The sequence below is a fragment of the Cricetulus griseus genome, chromosome 6 (genome assembly GCF_003668045.3).
Source record: "Cricetulus griseus strain 17A/GY chromosome 6, alternate assembly CriGri-PICRH-1.0, whole genome shotgun sequence".
NCBI classification, from domain to species: Eukaryota; Metazoa; Chordata; class Mammalia; order Rodentia; family Cricetidae; genus Cricetulus; species Cricetulus griseus.
In genome coordinates this window covers 11,748,129-11,767,627 of record NC_048599.1, presented here as the reverse complement: position 1 = coordinate 11,767,627, position 19,499 = coordinate 11,748,129, and the positions used below count along the sequence as shown (strand labels likewise).

The following is a 19,499-nucleotide window of genomic DNA, read 5'->3' as shown; positions in this document are numbered from 1 at the left end:
GGGGGTGGGCTGGGGCTGGGGTACCCGGGCCCAGCCCAGGGGACTCTTCACTGGAAGGGCAGCTCAAAGAGGCCAGAATTTGGCAGATGGCTTCAGTTCAGGCTGGGGAAAGTTGGCGACCAGGCAGCTGCAAACGCTACTTGATCTTCTGGGCCCACTTCATGTCATCTGCCCGAGGCTTCTCACCCGTCAGGCCCTGGATGAGGTCCTCCAAGCGACGCCAGAAGCCTATCACCTCTAGGGGGTAGTTGAGCCAGCCTGCAGAAGACACAGCCAGGGGGTTAAGTGAGGAGAGAGGGAGCCTGCCTGGGGTGAGGTCTTCAGGAGACAAGCTGAAGAGGGTGGGTACAGGGTACAGGGACCTTCCACTGTTTTGTTTTGTTTTTTTAAATTATTCTCTATCTCTCCCCCACCCCCCAAGACAGGGTTTCTCTGTGTAGCCCTGGATGTCCTGGAACTCACTATGTAGACCAGGATAGTCTCAAACTCAGATTCACCTCCTCTGTGCTGGGACTAAAGGAGTGTGCCATTCCACCTGCCAATCACAAAGGCACTCTGCTTTGTTCACCGCTGCTAGATCCTAGCCCAGGGCAGTAAACAGTCCCCAGGTAAATTGTCTGCTGGTTGGGCAAGTGTCTGGAGTCACAGCAGCTTGAAGTGGGGAAGAGGCTTTGGTGTGTTCATGGCCCTGTCCTTGCACCTAGAAGTGCCTGGGACACAGTAGGTGCTTAATATATGTGCACTCTGAGAATAATGCATAGGCCAAGGCAACGTGCCCCCCCAACTCTGGGGATGACACCGCGCACCTGTGGTGATACAGAAGTATGTCTCGTGGGGCGCCACGTGGTGGATTCGATGGTGTTTCCGTGGTAGGATCACGTGCCAGTCCTGCAGGACAGTGACCCAGTAGGGCAGCCCCAAATATGTGTGTGACCACTTGTGGATCTGGTTGGTGAAGGTGCCAAAGATAGTCAGGCAGAAGACGAAGCATTCCCAGGGGTACAGCTGCTCCAGGGTCTCTGCAGGAGAAGGGGAGGGGCATGGGACCTATGTAGCTGCCTCACCAGCCAGCCAGCTCCTAAATCGGGTGGCACCCAGGCTCCCCCTCATCCTTTCACTGTGAAGTCTTCAGATTTGGAAGCAGCCCAGGAATGGGCTAAGAGTGTGGGCTCTGCCGCCAATTGGGGCTGAATTCTGATTTCTGCTGACACTTGTGGGTTGTGTGAGCATGGGGCAGGGCTCTGGGTCAGGCTCCCTGAAGTAGGTAGGACCTGAGGACACGTGTGTCTCTGGGTCAGGGGCTGCTTGCTGGGAGACTGTCAGCAGGGGTGGGGCCCAGCAGCACAGCAGCCCTCTGTTCCTCTCAGAGGGAGGTGCCGCCAGCTGTCAGACAGATGTGGACTTACCTCTCCTGATGCCCAGCGAAGGGATTCCTTCAGAAACGGCCACCTCTTGGCCTCAGCTCTTAGTCTATACTTTGTCTTTTTACTTCAGGGCAGGATTGAACCCAGGTCTGGGTGTGGCAGGCTAGCTCTCAGCTACTAGGTCCCACCCCAGTTCTCACAGTGCATACTTTCCTTTAAATAATAATACCACAGAACAAGGGGTGGGCTAGCGGTGACTCACAGGGAGTGTGTCAAATGAGCAGTTCCATGGAGGAGGTAGGAAGAGGGCCCTGGGGGCTTCATTACCAGAGAGGGCCCTGAGAAGTAGGGATTGAAGTCTTATGCTAAATACCCAACTTTTACATGCACCCTACTAAGGGAGAGTACTTTAAATGACACAAGTGACCTGTCACACATACCCTGGAGGCTCCCAGGACCCTCTGTCCGCAATGCTCCCTTTAAGGAACCCAGCTGCAGTTCTCACCTGGACTCTGGGTTCGGAACTTGTAGGCCATATTCAGCAGCGGCAGAAGTGTCACCAGACAGTTGTCACCATTGGTCTCAATGAAGTCATGCCTCGTGATGGCTGTAGGGTCGATGTGGTGCTCCCGGAATGGCCTGATGAAGGCCTGGGGTGGACAGGGTATAGGTGTAGTCTCCTAGTCAGTCAAAGGCAGCTGGTACCCTGAAGACCCCAAACACACTGATGGGCTCTGCTCCTGTAGCTTGTCACTGACACAGACCCTGCCTGGGCTGAGGTCTGGCAGGCTGTAGTGCAAGATGGCTTCAAACACTGGTGGGGCCCTTCCCCAATCCCTCTGGGCCTCAGTCTCCCACCGATACTGTGAAGGCCTTGGAGTCAACATGCACCCTGAAGCAGGTGAAGAGGCCCCGCATAAACAGAGGGCACCCTGTCTACCTGGCGCTGCTTCTGGAAGCAGCCTTCTGTCTCTCGGTTAATGCTGCTAAGTGGAGTTTGCCTTGAGTGAGCACAGACCCAGGAATGGCTAACCAGAGTGCATCCATATCCCTGGCAGTGATTGGCTGCAGGGTGGGCAGTGTGATGCCAGCTGGACCAATAGTGTCGGGCTCTGGGAATTTGGCTGCCACTGGGGGAAAGAATTCTCTAGGCAGCCGGGAGCGGAGGCATGGGTTCAGCAGGAGAAAGCAGAAGCCAGAGACAGAAACCAATCGGAAAAGGTGGTCGCTCTGGCTCTGCGGGACTTTAATTTGGCACCGCCACGCGTCAGAAGCCTTATCTGATGAAACCAGCTAGGATTCAATTTTCCGTCATAGCACAGATAGCCTAATTAACAGCTTAAAATTTGAACACAGGAGAATAAGCCAGGCCCTGGTTCAGGGCAGACACCCTGACTCACCCATCTAACATCTGTGCTGCCACCAACCACAGGGATCCTCAGACCAGTCTAAGAGGGCAGGGAGCACTGGATCAGGTACCTAAGGCTCTGAGAGGAAAGGGGACTAACTCATAGTCACACGGCCTGGCATACGCACCTTCCCCACAATGGGCAGATCCACAGAGCCCCATGTATCGGCACCCCAATGTACCAGGCCAGACAGGAAGTCAGCAACGAGAGCCCCTGCAACTGTGGGTAACAAAGAGTGTGAGCCAGGGCAGGGACATTCCTCCACTCCCTTGCTTCTCTCTCTCTCTCTCTCTCTCTCTCTCTCTCTCTCTCTCTCTCTCTCTCTCTCTCTCTCTCTCTCTCATTCATTCATTCATTCATACAGGAAGGAAGCATCCGTCCCGTCCCAGTGGACAAAGGCTTGGCAAAGCACTCCTGGCCCTGGTCTGCACAGAGCCCAGAGAGAACACACTGGGCATGCTCAGAGAACCTGCATTTCTGTAGGAGAGCGGTGGGCCCTCATCTCCACCCACAGCAGTCCACACAGCTGTGGTGAGGCTGCATAAATGCCTTTCTGGCCTTGGTGTCAGGAAGGGCATCAGCTGAGATGCCTAGAATCCCAGCACTTGGGAGGCTGAGGCAGGAGGATCCAGAGTTTTAGGTTAGCCTGGGCTACAACAAACAAAAGTAACACTTCATCGGCAAACAAGAGTCCACCCCACCTAGCTTTTATCAATAATGGATTCGATCCTTTGGGGGTTTTCCTTTGTCTGTTCCGAGTCAGCCTGGAGTACCCCTGCCAGGCCAGCGGCAGTCACCACAGGGTTAGAGCTGGACCTTCCTCCACCCCCATCACGACAGTCACCACAGGGTTAGAGCTGGACCTTCCTCCACCCCCATCACGGCAGTCACCACAGGGTTAGAGCTGGACCTTCCTCCACCCCCATCACGGCAGTCACCACAGGGTTAGAGCTGGACCTTCCTCCACCCCCATCACTCATGAGCTGTGACATTGTACAAGTTGCTTAACATCTCTGTGTCCCAGCTTCCTCTTGTAAGATGGGGGTCGGGAAGATGATAGAGAAGGCAGTGGTGACTGTTTGTCAAGCACTGCAGCAGCAGGGCACGGCCCTTTGTGTGGGCCGGGCTTATCCCTTTGTCTGCAGGTCTCAGTGAATTCTTTCCCTCCCTTGGTAGCAGTTAGCTCACTGGACAGAAGTGAACAGCAGGCTGGAGGAGAAGTAATGGGCCCAGGTAAACACACAGCAAGTGGTACAGCTCTTAACCCTGCCTGGAGATCCAAACGCGGCACAGCAGGACCCATGCACACATGGGGAAACTGAGGCTGAGTGACCAGCAGTGTCCCCCACCATTCTCCCCGCACTTCCTGCAGCTTCTTGTCATCCAAGCCTTTGCCCTAACTGTTGCTCTCTGCCTGGAACATTCTCCCTCCCTAGGCTGCGGTGCAGCAGCAGCTGTGGCTTGGGCCCCGCTCCACCCACACTAACTAACTCAGGGACCTCAGCTCTGCACACTTCCGTCGCCTCTCACCATGCTCCTCCACGCACACCTGCCCTCTGCAAATTTTTGTTTTTGTTTTTGTTTTGTTTGTTTGTTTTGAGACAGGGTTTCTCTGTATTGTTTTGGAGCCTGTCCTGGAACTCACTCTTGTAGACCAGGCTGGCCTCGAACTCACAGAGATCCGCCTGCCCTCTGCCTCCAGAGTACTGAGATAAAAGGCGTGCACCACCACACCCAGACCTGAGCTCTTCTTTAATTCCTTTTCAGAAGTGGAAGCTTAGTTGGGTGAGTCTTGGCCTGGGTCACCGTTCCCTTTATTGCGGCTAACATCGGGCTTTTCTCTAATGTTTATCTTTCTGAACATAGCTCCATTCCACATCTTGGTGCCCCTTTCTCCTTGAACCGCACATTTTGTATTTTGCCTTGCTCAGCTTGTTCCTTTTCATTATAAGTATTCATTAGAGTTACCACTAATAACCACACTACAGAATCCATGCTGCGCTGTTTTGAGATTTCCTCTGCCAAGCAATTAATCCAAAAGCCTTCACTTTAGCCTCAGGAAGACAATACTGGCAAAAAGTAGCCACTTGAGCCATATTCTTCACTGAAATATCACAAGAATGGTCTCTAGGCCACACACTAATATTGTTCTCCTCTAAAACCTCTTGAGCCAGGTCCTCATAGTTCAAATCACCCTCAGCACCACTGTCTTCTATTAAGCATTCTGCTGTTCTCCTAATCTAAAGTTTCAAAGCCCACATTCCTTCAAACAAAAACATGGTCTGGCCTATCACAGTTGGTACCCGAGGCCCTGTAGCGAAGGTTTTCTATTGCAGTGAAAAGACACCACAGCCACGGCAGGAAACATGGTGGCATGCTGGCGTATTTGGTGCTGGAGAGGTGGCTGAGCATTCTACAGCTAGATCCACAGGCAAGACGAGGAGATTGCCACACACTTAGGACATCAAAACCAGCCCCCTGGTGACACACCTCCTCCAACAAAGCCACACCTCCTAATAGTGCCACTCCCTATGGACCTATGGGGACCATTTTTCTTCAAACCACCACAGATGGTGGAGACCCACTGCATCTGAGCAAGGGATGGTTGGGGGTCCCACCTCTAACCAGTTGGCAGCGCCTCTTGCCCCCTTTGGGTTCAGCACTCTTACTCTGTGAGAACAACTGTGACGTCTCTCCAGAGGCCTGTCCCAGTGTCATTAGGATGAAAGATTTGAACACTGCCTTCATGACAAACAGCTATGGAGAACACTGGAAGCTTGTGGGAGTGGCATGGTGGGGAGCCAGAGTGCAGGCTTCTTGTCCTGAATGTTGAGTCAGGGTGTGGATGCAACCCAACAAATAAAGCTCACAGTGAGTGAGCTGTGGCTCACTCACATCTGGTTATAACTGCACCAACCTGCACACACTGCAGGGAAGGCCTGTGGGGCTCAAGGCCTCCTCACACGAGGCTGCAGCTCTGACCATACAAGGTTACCACATGGACTCTGCTCCACGTGGAGTCTAAGGGGCCGGCAAACTTTCTGTACAGAGCTAGACACCAAGGCTGTCTGTCAGGTTCTATGACCACAGTCTCTGCTGCTTTGGCTCAACCCTGTCGACATCACAGGGCAGCCACAGGCAATAAGTCAGCATACATGGGTGAGTGGTGGGTGTACGATATTCCGGCAATACTTTGTTTGCAAGTATTTTGGGTTCCACTTGCTTCACTGGGGTAGCTCATCTGGAGTCATTCATGTGTCATGTGCGCTGGGCATTTCCCTCTTTGCTGCTGAGTACAGTTCTCTCATCTGGGTGGAACGCAGAGCCCTCCATTGGACTATCACCGAACTCTAGCTGCATTGCTCATTCATGGAAAAGCCTGTACGGTCCCAGATTCCCTCACTCCTTTAGCTGAAGATGGCAGAGGCATTGTGTCTTTGAGGCAGACACTCATGTCACCCTGGCTGACCTTCCTAGGATGACAGGCGTGCAACCACACTCAGACAGGCACTGACGTGCAGAGTCCTATATGGCTCTTTACTTACTGCAGCTGGACCTCTAGTTGAACACAAAGCTGGCAGCTCTGGCTAGTCTAGCAAGCCAGCTTGCCCTGAAGATAAGGGTTGGGATTACAGGCAGGCTGGTATACTCACTTGGATTTTTTTTTATACAGGTGCTGGGATTTGAACTCTGATCTTCACACTTGTACAGCAAGTACTTTATCCACTGAGTCATCTATCCAACCTCTGGACTGACACTTTTTTTTCAAATATTTTTTAAGCTGGGTGGTGGTGGCACACGGCTTTAAACCCAGCACTAAGGAGGCAGAGGCAGGCGGATCTCTGTGAGTTTGAGACCAGCCTGGTCTACAAAAGCTAGTTCCAGGACAGCCTCCAAAGTCACAGAGAAACCCTGTCATGAAAACGCGCCCCCCAATTTGTTTTTTAAAGTTTTTATTTATTTATTATGCATACAGTGTTCTGCTTGAATGTGCACCTGCCGGCCAGAAGAGGGCACCAGATCTCATTATAGATGGTTATGAGCCATCATCATGTGGTTGCTGGGAATCGAACTGAGGACCCTTGGAAGAGCATACAGCACTCTTAATCTCTGAGCCATTTCTCCAGCCCTTCTTTCTTTGTTTTTGAGACAGGGTCTCACCTCTTGGCTAAATTGGAACTTGCTATGTAGACCAAGCTGGCCTCAAACTCAGAGATCCTCCTGCCTCTGCCTCCCAAGTACTGGCATTAAAAGTACGACATGTCAAAAATGATTTCCCCCTCTTTGTTTTTCTTTTTGGTGGTTGACACTTTTGATTTTAAACCAGAGCACACCACAGACTTCCATGTTTCACCTCCACTAATCCCTGTGGGCCAAGGCCAGGTCCCTGGTTCCTGTGGTTAAGTTCTTTCCCCTTAAATGTCCTCGGCAGTTAATCCTCTGCCATCAGAACACAGTAGATCAGTATTAGAAAGTCAGGGCAGGGTGGCCTTCGGGAATGTCTCTCATATAACCAGTGCTGTAAAGGGCAGCCTCACTTGCACTTGAGGGGGGAAGATATGGGACATAACCTAGGTGTTCCCTGGAGCAGGGCAAAGTGACCTCACAGTGGCAAGCTACACTGATCTGTTCGCTGATGGTAAAATGACCCATGAGACCCTAGGTCATTCCGAATCAGCCAAGATGGCTGGTATGGAGTCAGAGGAAGGCAGACCACTTGTGAAGGCCTGAAGTTCCACCCCCAGAATTGCTCAAAAGCAAAGAAAAGAGGCCAGGTGTAGCGATGCACCTCTGGCACCCCAGCATTCAAATCCAGCCTGGGCTTTATAGTGAATTCAAAGCCAGGCTGGTTTATGGCTGAGAAACTACCACAGCCCAGTGGTAACCAGATTGTGGTAGCCTTAGATGGAACCCTAGGATAGGAAAGAGACACTGGCTAAGAAACTAAAAGCATGTGATCACAGGTAGAGCAGGGGCACAAAGCAGTCCCACGGGGCACTAAGTGTCACAAATGCAGCACTTAAAAGGCTGCTCCTCCCGCCACTCCTGTGATTCTAAACTGGCCTAAAAAGAGACTGCTGGGTTGTAGCTGAGCTGGCAGCATATTTATCTCAAGCCCGGAGCCCTGGGTTCTCCTTCGCTTGATCCAAATACGGTAGAAACAGTTACTGAATAATCCCAGAACTCTGAGGGTTAAAGCAGGGAGAGTGGGAATTCAAGGTCTAGCTTGGGCTACATGACCCTGTCTCAAAAGCAAAAGAACCATCTACTAAAACAGTGTAACCTCCCTTCATGTCCAGTGATAGGCACTATCACACCCGACCTGCCAGAGGGGGCCAGCAGCTCACACTCAGCATCACATCCAGGTCTGGGAAATGGGAGCCACACAGAAGCTAGCCAAACAAGTGCAAGGGTGCAGAGCACTGGGCTCCAGTACAAGCTCCCTGGTGGCAGGTTCTAGTAGCCTGGGCCTTGCATCCCTTGTGAGCCTTTTCTTCTCTGGGCTGGTGTCTGGAATAATCTCCGAGAGAGCATCCCTTCCTACCACATGAGGACATGGCTCTCAAATCCTGGGGCCTGCTAGCTGTTTCAAGGGCACCCATTCCAGGCCACCCACTTGCCCATGAAGCTCCTTTAATGGGGGGCAGGGTGGCAAATGCAGGCATACAGAAGTCTCTTTGTTCCAGCCCTGGTGGTAGCTGGCGACTGGCTTACCCAGCCAGCAGCTTTGGCCTGGTCACCACCCTTCCCTGCAGACACTGGGAAGGGGACAAGAGTGGCTCTATCCAGGGACAGCGTGAAGGCTGGGTGGAGGTGAGAGGCCAACAGACTAGGTAGACAGACCTGAGCATCCACATCATCCAGAAGGCTCAGCAGCGTGACCTCCTACCTCAGTGCTAATCAGACCCCTCCTCCATCATCCATCTGCTCCTTCCAGGACCCACTGCAACCCCAGCCAATGTGCTGCAGCCCCCAAGGGAATGAGTGGCTTGCTCTTCAGTCACCAGTGGCCTTCAGAGCCAGGTCCCTCTGCTGCACCATTAGGCTGGTGCCCCCCTCCCTGCCCCCCCCCCGCCCTCTCAGTTCTCCCCATTCCCTGAGCTCTATCCTATATCTATTTCTGCTCTTGGGATGAACCTGGAATCAATCTGACCCGGCACTCACCCCACAGCAGCCTGACTGTGCATATAGCTCAACTGCAACTGCATGGCTCCTGAGTTTAGGAAACCATCACCATCATCTCCCCATAGAAATTCACCAGTGACTCCCCACAGCACTCAAGATAAACAAACCCATTGTCCAGACCATGGCTCCCAAGGTACCACTGCCCATCCACTCCAATAAACTGCTACCAGGCGGCTTTGACCGCAGCCTCAGGGCCCTAGCACATGCTCCCTGGCCCTCGTACAAGCCTCCTCTCGCTTCTCATTCCCTCAGGGTGTAGTGGCCACGACCTTATCTTGATCAGCTCTCAGGCATTGCATCACACAAGCCCAGCTTCACCCACCGGAAGCCTTTCAGTTTGTGTTCTGATTTCCGGGGCTGCCTGGGCATTGGGAACCACTGCAGAGACAGGAACAAGCTGGCACAATGCCCTCGGCGGCCACACACATGTGTTAACAGACAAATCAGGGCGGCTATTTAAATCGATTAAGGATTGTGCAAACACCACTATCAGGGGATTACTCGCTCTTATCAGCCCAGAAGCCGGTGCAATTCGAGAGCTGGCCACACTGGCTGTGAAGATGGGCGGGAGCTGTGGAAACCCAGGTCCCAGGCAGGGAAGCGAGGTGGTAACCTGCTGGATAGCACACAGCTGGGCCCACTACAGGGTTGTCCACCATCCTTGGCCAGTGTGGCTACATAGCTACAGAGCCTATGTGAGGGCCAGTGTGTAGAGACCAACGCTGGGATACTTTGTACAACATTGCTACCAGAGAAGTGGCCAACTCAGGGAATGTACCCAGCAGGTGCTTACAGAGCAGGGGCTGAGGTAGTCTCGGTCAGAGGGTTAGCAGGCAAAGCTACTCTCCACCCCACTCTTCCCAGTCACCGACCCTCTCAGTAAAGTTGAATCCTTCTGGCTTTCCTACAGTCCCAGGATGCCACAGCGCCATAGCCTCCATGTTCATGACACCTGCAGCAGACAGGCCAGCCAAGGCTGGAGGAGCCACCCAGCTGTGGGGTAAGGGCTCCTGTGAGGGGTTAGGGGACTCCTGCAGGTGGGGCCTGGACTCCCCAGCACAGAGCAGGCTAACCTCTGCCCTGTACTAGCTTTGTCCTGGACTGAGGTGGCTTGATTAGCAGGCTTGCGCACTATTGGCTTAGGCAGACAGAATGCTTATGAGATTGTAGAAGCAAAACCACAGGGAGGGGCGGTAAGACCAAGGGTGCCGTGGCCCCTGGGCCTGCCTCAGAGCTCAGCAAAGGAAGAGACTCCACACCTGAGCCAGAGGGCAGAAGGCTGGGAAGGAGGGACACAGACAGCTGGAACCAGGAATGTAGCTGGACATGACAGCCATGGATGCTTCAGCCAAAGGACATAACAGACACTCTGCAGGTCCCTGCTCTGAGCCTCCAGTTTCTCATCAAGAGGAAGAGTCTCAGCCCCTATGCCTGGCCAAGGGGAACACCCAGGACTTCCAAGTACACAGTGCCCCATTCCATGCTCACCATCCCCTCTTCTGGGCACCTGCCATGTACCAGCCCTTGTGCCTGAGGCTGAGGATGCAGCGGTGGATGAAATGGAAAACACAGTCTGATTTCTGAGTTGAGGGAGACCCAGCAGGGCCAGGGGAGTTAGTGTGTGGCCAGGCTTTGTCGTCAATTTGTTTGAGATAGGGTCTCACTATGTAACCCTGGCTGGCCTGGATTCAGAGGTCTTCCTCAGCTTCCCACATATGGAGATTAAAGGCCTGTACCACCACATTCAATCAGGGCTGATTTTGAGGGGCCATCTCAGAGGGCCTAAGTATGTGACCTCTCAGCAGATCTTGGGGATCAAATGTGTGGTGTCAGCTGGGCAGTGGTGGTGCACGCCTTTAATCCTAGCACTTGGGAGGTAGAGGCAGGTGGATCTCAGAGTTCCAGGACAGCCTGGTCTACAAAGCAAGTTCCAGGACAGCCAGGATTGTTAGAGAAACCCTGTCTTGAAAACCAAACCAAACCAAACCAAACCAAACCAAACCAAACCAAACCAAACCAAACCAAACCAAACATGGTGTCCTGCGAAGGGCCCCAGGCACAGAGAACAGCTTGTACAAGGTCCTAAGGTGTGGGAGAGATGATGATGACGGATTCTGAGATCGTGTGGCCAGTGTGACTGAACAGTGACAAGTACGGAATGCTGAGATTGGGACTGTCAAATAGAAAGGCCACCATGTCAGTACACAGTCCAGGGCAGTGGGAGACGAGAATGGGGGAGGGGTGGCTGAATTCTAGAAGCATTCTAAAGAAGAATGCTGAGGGTGGAATGCAGCAGAGAGGATCTCAGTGATGGCATGGTGCTGGGGTTGAATGCTCTGAGCTAACGGGGGGGGGGGGCGCTCCCATAGCTTGTCCTTGATGCAAGACCACCCTGAGCACTCAACAGTGCACACACGCACGCGCGCACGCACGCACTCTCACTTGCACAAAGGCAAACAGACTCCAGGGCGGCCCTGGCACTCACCAACACCCAGGATGACGAGGGGTGTGTGCTCCCAGCGGGCTAGCAGCAGGAGGTGAACCAAGTTGTAGGTGATGAGGCTGAAGCACAGGGTCACGGAGCACCACTCCTGGAGGCGCTTACCTGTGGGGAGAGGAGAACTGAGTGAGGCACCGGCTGTGGGGAACTCAGTGGTGTTGAATGTACTGTCCCAAGCACTCTCACCCACCCCATTTCACAGACAGGACCGCTAAGGCCCAGGGTGCATGACCCTGAGGCTGGGCCTGCAAGTGTATATTCTTAATAGACAGGACCAGGCTTTCTGGGGACTCCTTCAGGAACTTGAGTGACCCTATTGTGTTTTAAATGAAGTTTCCTGGCACCATCTGTTTCTGGATCAGTGACTATCTGAAGGCAGAGGCCATGGTCAGCCTCTGATTCCTCACCCCAGGGATGCCTGGAGCCTGCCTGCCCAGCCTCCATGAATACAGCACAGGCCATCAGCACAGAATAGGGTGTTGGGTCAGAGAATAGGTGTTGGGGACATTAGGTTTCAGGGTTCCAGGACTAGCACCTGATGCCAGGCAGGAACATGACCTCCCCCCAACCTCAGAAGTCCTGCAGCAGGTGACCGAGAAGACACCAGACCCAAGGACTTGGGTGAGCACTGCACTTTAAATTCAGTCATACTCCACAGACTCTCAAGCTTAGACAAGCTTGTCATTCCTTGTGCCTTTGGTGGAAATGTCAAAACTCTGGATATCACCCAAGCATCCATGGCCTGGGGAGGAGCCAGAACCACCCCACTGGTGGCGTCTGTGTTGCCCAGGTCATATGGAGGTGCAGAGAGAGAGAGCAATGTGGGGCTGCAGGGTCAATTAAGAATAGAGACTGGCGAGATGGCTCAGCCAGAAATGGAGCTTGCCGCTAAGTGTGATCACCTGAGATCAGACCTGGGGGCCTACATGGCAGGAGAAATGACTCTTAAAAATTGTCCTCTGACTACTACAACACGGACTACACACACACACACAATAAAGAAGGAAGTATGTGTAAAAGGTTTTTTGTTTTTGTTTTTTTGTTTTCATTTTTTTTCAAGGCAGGGTTTCGCTGTAGCTTGGAGGTTGTCCTGGAACTCACTCTGTAGACCAGGCTGGTCTCGAACTCACAGAGATGAACCTGCTTCTGCCTCCCGAGTGCTGGGACTAAAGGTGTGTGCCACCACCACCTAGCAAGTTTTTTTTTTTTTTTCAAAGATTTATTTATTTATTGTGTGGGCGCTGGGAATTGAACTCAGGACCCCTGGAAGAACAGCTAGTGTTGTTAACCTCTGCACCATCTCTCCAGCCCCGTGTAAAAGCTTTTAAAAGAGAAGAAAACACAAAGGATGGGAGCATCGCTCAGGAGCCAAACACTAGGATGTCTGAGGCCCTAGGCTTATGTTTGGCAACACATGAAAACATAAAGGGCCAGCAAGATGGCTCAGTGGGTAAAGGCGCTTGTGGCCAAACCTGACAACTTCAGTTCAATCTCTGGGACCCAAATAATGAAAGGAGAGAACCAATTCCCACAAGTTGTCCTCTGACTTTCACAACACATACTGTGGTACAGGTACTAATACACACTAACTAACAGAAAAAATGTAAAGAAGAAAGCCTCTAGACCATCTGATACTGCCTTTTTGTGTACTACTAAGTTATTTTCTTTTGACAACTAATTTTTAAATTGGAAAAAAAAAAAAAGGCAGTGGTGGCGCACACCTTTAATCCTAGCACTAGGGAGGCAGAGGCAGGTGGATCGCTGTGAGTTTGAGGCCAGCCTGATCTACAGATCAGGCTGTCCAGTTCCAGGACAGCCAAGGCTACACACAGAGAAACCCTGTCTTGAAAAACAAAAAGAAAGAAACAAAAACACCATATGAATGGCAAGCCTTATGTCTGTTTCCCAGGCAGCTGGCCCCAGAGGCTGGAGACCGTTATGCTGATAATGTGATTACTGTCAGTGCTCAGAATCAACACAGCAATTGCTGGGTGCCAAGAACCTGCTCAGATGCAGAGGTGTGAACAAAAAGATGGAGGGTCAGAGAAGTCAAGGAGGCAGCCCAAGGCAACTGAGCCTGCCAGCTGGAGGGGTGCTGTGGTCTCCTTTCATCCACCCCCTGCCTTGTTTCTGATGCCCAGTGTTCTTCCCGAATCCCTACCACACTGCTGTCCTGATCGGATGAAGGCTCCTACATATATGGGGTTAATGAAGGCCCAAGTCAGGCCTGCTTGTGGAATGAGCAAAGTCTAATCCCAAACCACAGATCACATTTCCAAGTCCAACACTTAGCACTTATGTTGGACACAAAGATTAGGCTCCATCTGTGTCCACACAGCAGTCAGCCGCTCCCAACTGCTAAAGCCAGAGCTAAAGCAGCTGTCCCCAGAAAAGGCTGACATTGGGGGAGGGGTCCTCAAGGGTCACATGCCCTTTGCCTATATACAGAAGAGGACACCAAGGCCAAGGAAAAGCAAAGCCCCCAGAGGTCACAGGAGCTGGGGCTTCTAGTCCTTCTCAACTGTGCTATTTCTGCGGCCCGCTTAGAGTCATGGCCTGCCTGTCTCTTCCGGTTTCTGCTTGTGGGTAGAGCCCAGGGCTGAGAAGCAGGAAGCCCAGGGGTGGGGGAACGTGACACAGGAGGAGACAAGGGACAGGTGACTGACTCTCCCTGCCAACCTGCTTGGTTACCTATAGGGACTGAAAAGATGGGCAGTGTCATAGCCAAGGATTAGAGTAAAACAATGAATTAAAACAATGACGATAATAATGACAATGGCTGGTGCCCACTGATGGGAACAATAACGATGACAATGGCTGCAAACAGGATCCTCTGGGCAGGTTTCCTCTTATTTTTTAAAAGTGTGATATAAACTTAAAACCACACACATCCTAGTTCTTGTCAGCCCTGAGACATAGGGCTGCCACTCCAGGTCATGGGCTCCAGGTCCCCAGCTGCTTTCAGGGCTGTCTGGCTAGCCTCTGTGGTCATGAGTTTTGGAACCCTAAGTGACACTGTGCCAAGGAAACTGAGGTACAAAGTTGGGCATGGGTCTTTGCCTGGAAACTTGTTAGGTCTGGGCTGTCCCGGTTCCTGAGAGCCCAGTTCTCACCTTGTTGGACAGAATGGCCCTGAAATCTGAGTATTTCCCTTTAAACTTATCTCACTTTGGGCCTGGGTCTGGCTGCAGATGGATCTCAGTTCTGATCTACAAAAACATGCATAACACATTAACAAGCTGCTGGCACCTCATGCCACCCCTGTGAGAGCCAGGACAGTCCTCCCAGTGCCAGGGAGACCAAATAATTGTCTAAAGTCATGGCTTAGGCATCAACCCGGCAGGCCTTGCTCTGGAAGCAGTGGATCCTGGGGGGGGGGAGGGGGCAGGGCGGGGCTTACTCTGGACTCAGGTGCCCCGGCCTCCACCTGAAAGCCTGTTCTTGGCCTAGAATGATCGGAGCAGATAATCAGGGCCAAGGTACAACAGTGGCTGCTGGCCCACTGGCCCAGGTGCCTACATACGCTGGGGATGGGGCCTGGGAGAGGAGGAAGGCCCACCTACTTCACAGGGCCAGCTTAGTGCCCCTGCCTCTTCTTGCCCCAAATAACCTACGCTGCGGCTGGCCTCTCCTGTGTACCACAGAAAGCAGACAAAAGGGACACAGAGACAGGACCAGACACGGGACAAATAGGATGAGAAAGCAGAAACCAGGGACATACAAAGTAAGACCCAGAGGGAGAAAGACCAGGAAGAAAGCCAGACTGAGTGGGGACAGAATTAGCTCAGTGCCTGGCCAGCGGCATCACACAGGGGCCCCAGGCCCTGGCGCTATGGCTTCAGGCAGGCCCATTTTGGAATGAAGCTGGGTCCAACTTCAGGCCTACAGGCCAGGCCACTCTCAGCTGTCCAAGCTGGTGGATGGCTGGATCCAGCACCCTTCGGGCTCTGTCATCCTTGCAGCTGGGCACCTGTGAAGTGGCACTCATGGCAGGTTGCAGCCTGCACCTCCAAGAGCTGCCATCTTGGCCAAGTAAGTAGGAGGGAGATCCACCAAGTGCTCTGGGCAGCTCTCAGCCTCTGGCTTCTGGCTCCAAACCCAGAGTGGAGTACTGCCCAAGACTTCCCATGGCTGCAAAGTGGCTCAGAATTAAGCCCCATGCCTGAGCCCTCAGGCACTGTGGTCACTGTTGCCTCACTCCGGACCACCCTCTTCTATCCTGTTTACCCGGTCACATTGCTCAGAACTCCCCACACACACTAGGACAGGTGAGGTTTTTTTGTTTTGTTTTGTTTTTTGGTTTTTCGAGACACAGTTTCTCTGTATTGCTTTGGAGCCTGTCCTGGAACTTGCTTTGTAGACCAGGCTGGTCTCAAACTCACAGGGATCCACCTGCCTCTGCCTCCTGAGTACTGGGATTAAAGGCACATGCCACCAATGCCTGGCTAGGCCAGGTGTTTGCCACCAACACCACAAACATGGTCTATTGCTGTCCTGGAACTTCTGGCTAACTTCTACAGCCAAGGTGACAGCCAGGAAACAAACAGGAAATACACCCACTTCATCTCTGTCCTGGTACATGGTAACCCACACGGGAGTAGGAAGGGCAACCCCTCCACAGACATGGACAAGGTGGTCCTGGGGTGCCATGGGTTCCCTAAAAGCCAGACACCAAAGATGTACAGCGTACCCTTGCTAGCCTTCATACTACAGTGGCAGCAGCCTAACTGCAAATAGGACTGGTGTTCAAGACATGAAAGTACTGGGGGAACGCCTGCACAAGTCAGTCTTCAATAAATGCCATCCCGATGACGACAAACCACCTTCGGCCCCAGGAATCTCGAGAACTCAGGGACTTCTCATTCTGTTCCAGTCCACAGGTTACCTGGGCTCCTCGGCTGTGCTAGGCACACTCCCACCTCAGGGTGTTTGCACTTGTTCTCTGGACCCCACAAACTCTCAAGGTCCCTTCCCTCCTGCCCTTCCACCCTTCAGCTGTTCAAATGCTGCCCTTCCAGTGAAGCCAGATACAGACTTTTACATGCCACCTCTCTCCTTAACATTCCCTGCCGGGGCTGGAGAGATGGCTCAGAGGCGAAGAGCACCGGCTGCTCTTCCAGAGGTCCTGAGTTCAATTCCCAGCAACCACATGGTGGTTCACAACCATCCATTATGAGATCTAGTGCCCTCTTCTGGCCTGCAGGCATACATGCAGACAGAATACTGTATACATAATAAATAAATCTTAAAAACAAAACATAACACATTTTCCCTGCTGCTTCTGTCTCCCTTTCGTGGGGGCTTGATACCTGTCTCCCCAACCAAAAGGCCAGCTCAAGTCTTGTCTGCTGCTGTGCCTTCAGGGCTGAGAACAGGGACTGAAATAAATATATCAATTGGTGCTCAATATACATCAAGTCTGTTCTCTAATTTTACAGGTCTGGAGGGGTCAAGGTACCCCTCCAAGGCCACACACAGGGCTCGGTGGACAGAGAGAGACAGAGGGAGACCTACTGACAGGAACTTGGAGGAACCAGTTTGACCAGTCTTTCCCTCTCTACAGGTCAGGGGAGAAAGCCTTGACTGAGGGTTTGAGGCCCCCAGGGCCTCTGTTTAGCTATTTTTCTAAGACCAGTGGCCAGGTCCTGACGCAGAGTCAAGAAGGAAGGGTGAGAGGTGGCTCCCAGGGAAAGTAAGAGGGAACAATCAGGGCCAGTAGAAAGTAGGCTGTGGGGACAGTCCCGCCCTGGGCACTACCAATCTCTACTATCCATTCTTAAGGTCCTAGGCCAGAGGCCTGAGGACCAGCAAGATAAGGCTCGTTCTGAGCTCAGAGAAGGGCAGAGGGCCAGGTGAATTACAGGGACCGCCTATTGTACACAAGGCTTAATGCCACGCAGTGGGTATCATTACAGTGGGTGATCGTAGAGACACAGGAAGAGAAATTTCACCTGTGCCTGTGGGAGAAGGAAGGAAACCAAGGTTGGGGAAGGAAGAGGCTTGGCTCAGGCCATGCAAATAACCAATATGAATGCCACCACCAGTCTCCTTCAAGGAGAGTAGGTCCGGAGGCTGGCTGTTTGGGTGTGGGCCAAGCACCCAGTGGAACAGACCAAACATCCAAGAAAAGCTAGAAAACCATACACACAGACTGGAAACCCAAGGCTGGGACAGTCCTTAGAGACGTAGGAGCCCCAAAGAGGAAAAGCAAATATCCCCACGTCACACACCATTTATAGCTGAAAAAGCACCAAACCCATGCCCGCCAGGGCAGGAAGCCATGGGAGTAGTGGCCTCCGCCCCACCCAGGTCAGGGCTGTGTCCTGTAGCTGCTCCCGCAAAGGAGAGAGGGCAGAATGTCGGACAACAAAGCCTACTCATGCAGACACCCTGGCAGAGGGGCCTCAGGCTGTCATCTGACTCTGGAGTGCACAGGCATTTCCTCAACCTCTGGGGACACCGGGCCAGCCGGTGAAATTCCTGAGGCTCCCTGGGAGCTGGAGCCAGAGCTTGTTAGGGTAGAGCCAGGGCAAGGGGTTCTGGCAAGGGCTAGGGAACAGGGGTATCCCACAAAGTCCTGAGAGGCTAGTGTGTGGCTGTGGGAGAGGACAGCGCCAGACGGGAACTCAACAGGGTCTGAGTCGCTGCCCAGAATCTCCCAGTAAGAGGTGAGGGCTGACTGTCTCACTGGGAGTGGGAGGAGATAAGTTCACTCACTGCAGCTACTACTATAGCAGGGACCATGACAGGGGCTGGGGGAAGAGCAAACAGAGGGCTAAGAGTCCCACATTGAGGGGTGGGTCAGTTTGCAATCCAGGGGCCTAGCTTTAAGCACAGGTTTCAGAGACCCAACGTCGGAGGGTGGGGGCAGAACTTGTGGTTGAGGAGCTGTGTGAGGCTTGGCTACCTGAGAACAGGAAGCCCTGGAAAGGGTCCCGGCGGCACAAGGCAGGCCAGGGTGGGGTTCCTAAGCTGCCCAAGGTGCCCTGGGGCTAGGACTCTGGATGTGCAGGTGCAATGAGGCTATTTCTCGTTCTAGGGGTGTCTCTGCAGCCCCAATGACTCACGATTCTGGGCAAGGAAGGGGTCTGGGTGGGGTCCTTAGACCTGAGGGTGCTTTCTGCAAGTTGGAAGCCCTGGAGTTCCGCTTTGAAGCTGGAAGGTGGGGTTGGGATGGGGGCAGGGTTCGGATGGCGTGGGGTTCGGATCCAAGGGCATCCAAATGGGCTGAAGTTCGTATCTGGGTGGAGTTCGGATGTCGGGAATTCGGATGGGCAGGAGTTCGGATCGGGGGGGGGGTTCGGATGGGTTGGGGTTCAGGTCAGGGTGAGGTTCGAATAGGCTGAAGTTCTGGTCCGTGGGCTCCAAATGGGTTTGGGTTCGAATCCGAGGCTTCGAATAGGCTGGAGTTCGGATCCGATGGGTTGGGGTCCGGGCGTTCGGACTGCCTGGGGCTCGGTCAGGGCGGGCCCCGCGCCGAGCACCCATCAGTCCGCAGGCCCGCCGCCCGTCCTACCTGGTGAGTAGAGCGCCGCCAGCTCACGGGCACCGGCATGCTGTGCGCCCCAGCGCCGGCTCTCCGCCGTCTCGTCCTCATCCAGCTCCGGCTGCCGGCCCGGCGAGTCCTCGGCGCCCGCCATGGCCCGTCGCCCGGCCCGCCTGCTGCGCTCTGCCTGCGGCGGCGGCGGCGGCGGCCGCGGAACCGCGGCGAGATCACGCCGCCCAATGACCGGCCGGCGCTGGGCGCGGCGGCCGGGGCGGGGCCTCGGCGGGGCGCGCGTCACAGCCAATCGGGGCCCGCGCCCGCGCCGTACCCGGCCAATCGCAGACCTCCGGGCCGCAGCCAACCGCGGCGCCGGGGGGCGGAGTCGCAGCTGGACGCAGCTGGGCGCAGAAGGGAGGGTGGGTGTGCGCGTCCCCGGTGCGCCCCGCGGGCTCCCGTGCGGCGCCCGAGCCAGGGAGTACGCCCCGTGCAAAGGACCGCGACTTGACTTTTGCGCGCGCCGCGAAGCGCCTACTGAGTGCACGGCCCCCGCAGGA

The 19,499-nt window shown here is 53.7% G+C and overlaps 1 protein-coding gene across 1 annotated transcript; it reads right to left on the bottom strand.

Annotated features, from left to right (window-relative positions):
• LOC100760484 (plasmanylethanolamine desaturase) lies at positions 1-19,168 on the bottom strand. Its single transcript, XM_027423343.2, has 6 exons — positions 18,976-19,168; positions 11,445-11,564; positions 2,901-2,992; positions 1,870-2,014; positions 807-1,019; positions 1-258 (listed from the first exon to the last, which is right to left on the bottom strand). Exons 1-6 carry the CDS (start codon positions 19,097-19,099, stop codon positions 137-139), a joined length of 816 nt encoding a protein of 271 aa, XP_027279144.1. The 5' UTR covers positions 19,100-19,168; the 3' UTR covers positions 1-136.
• Positions 19,169-19,499: the final 331 nt, after the last annotated feature.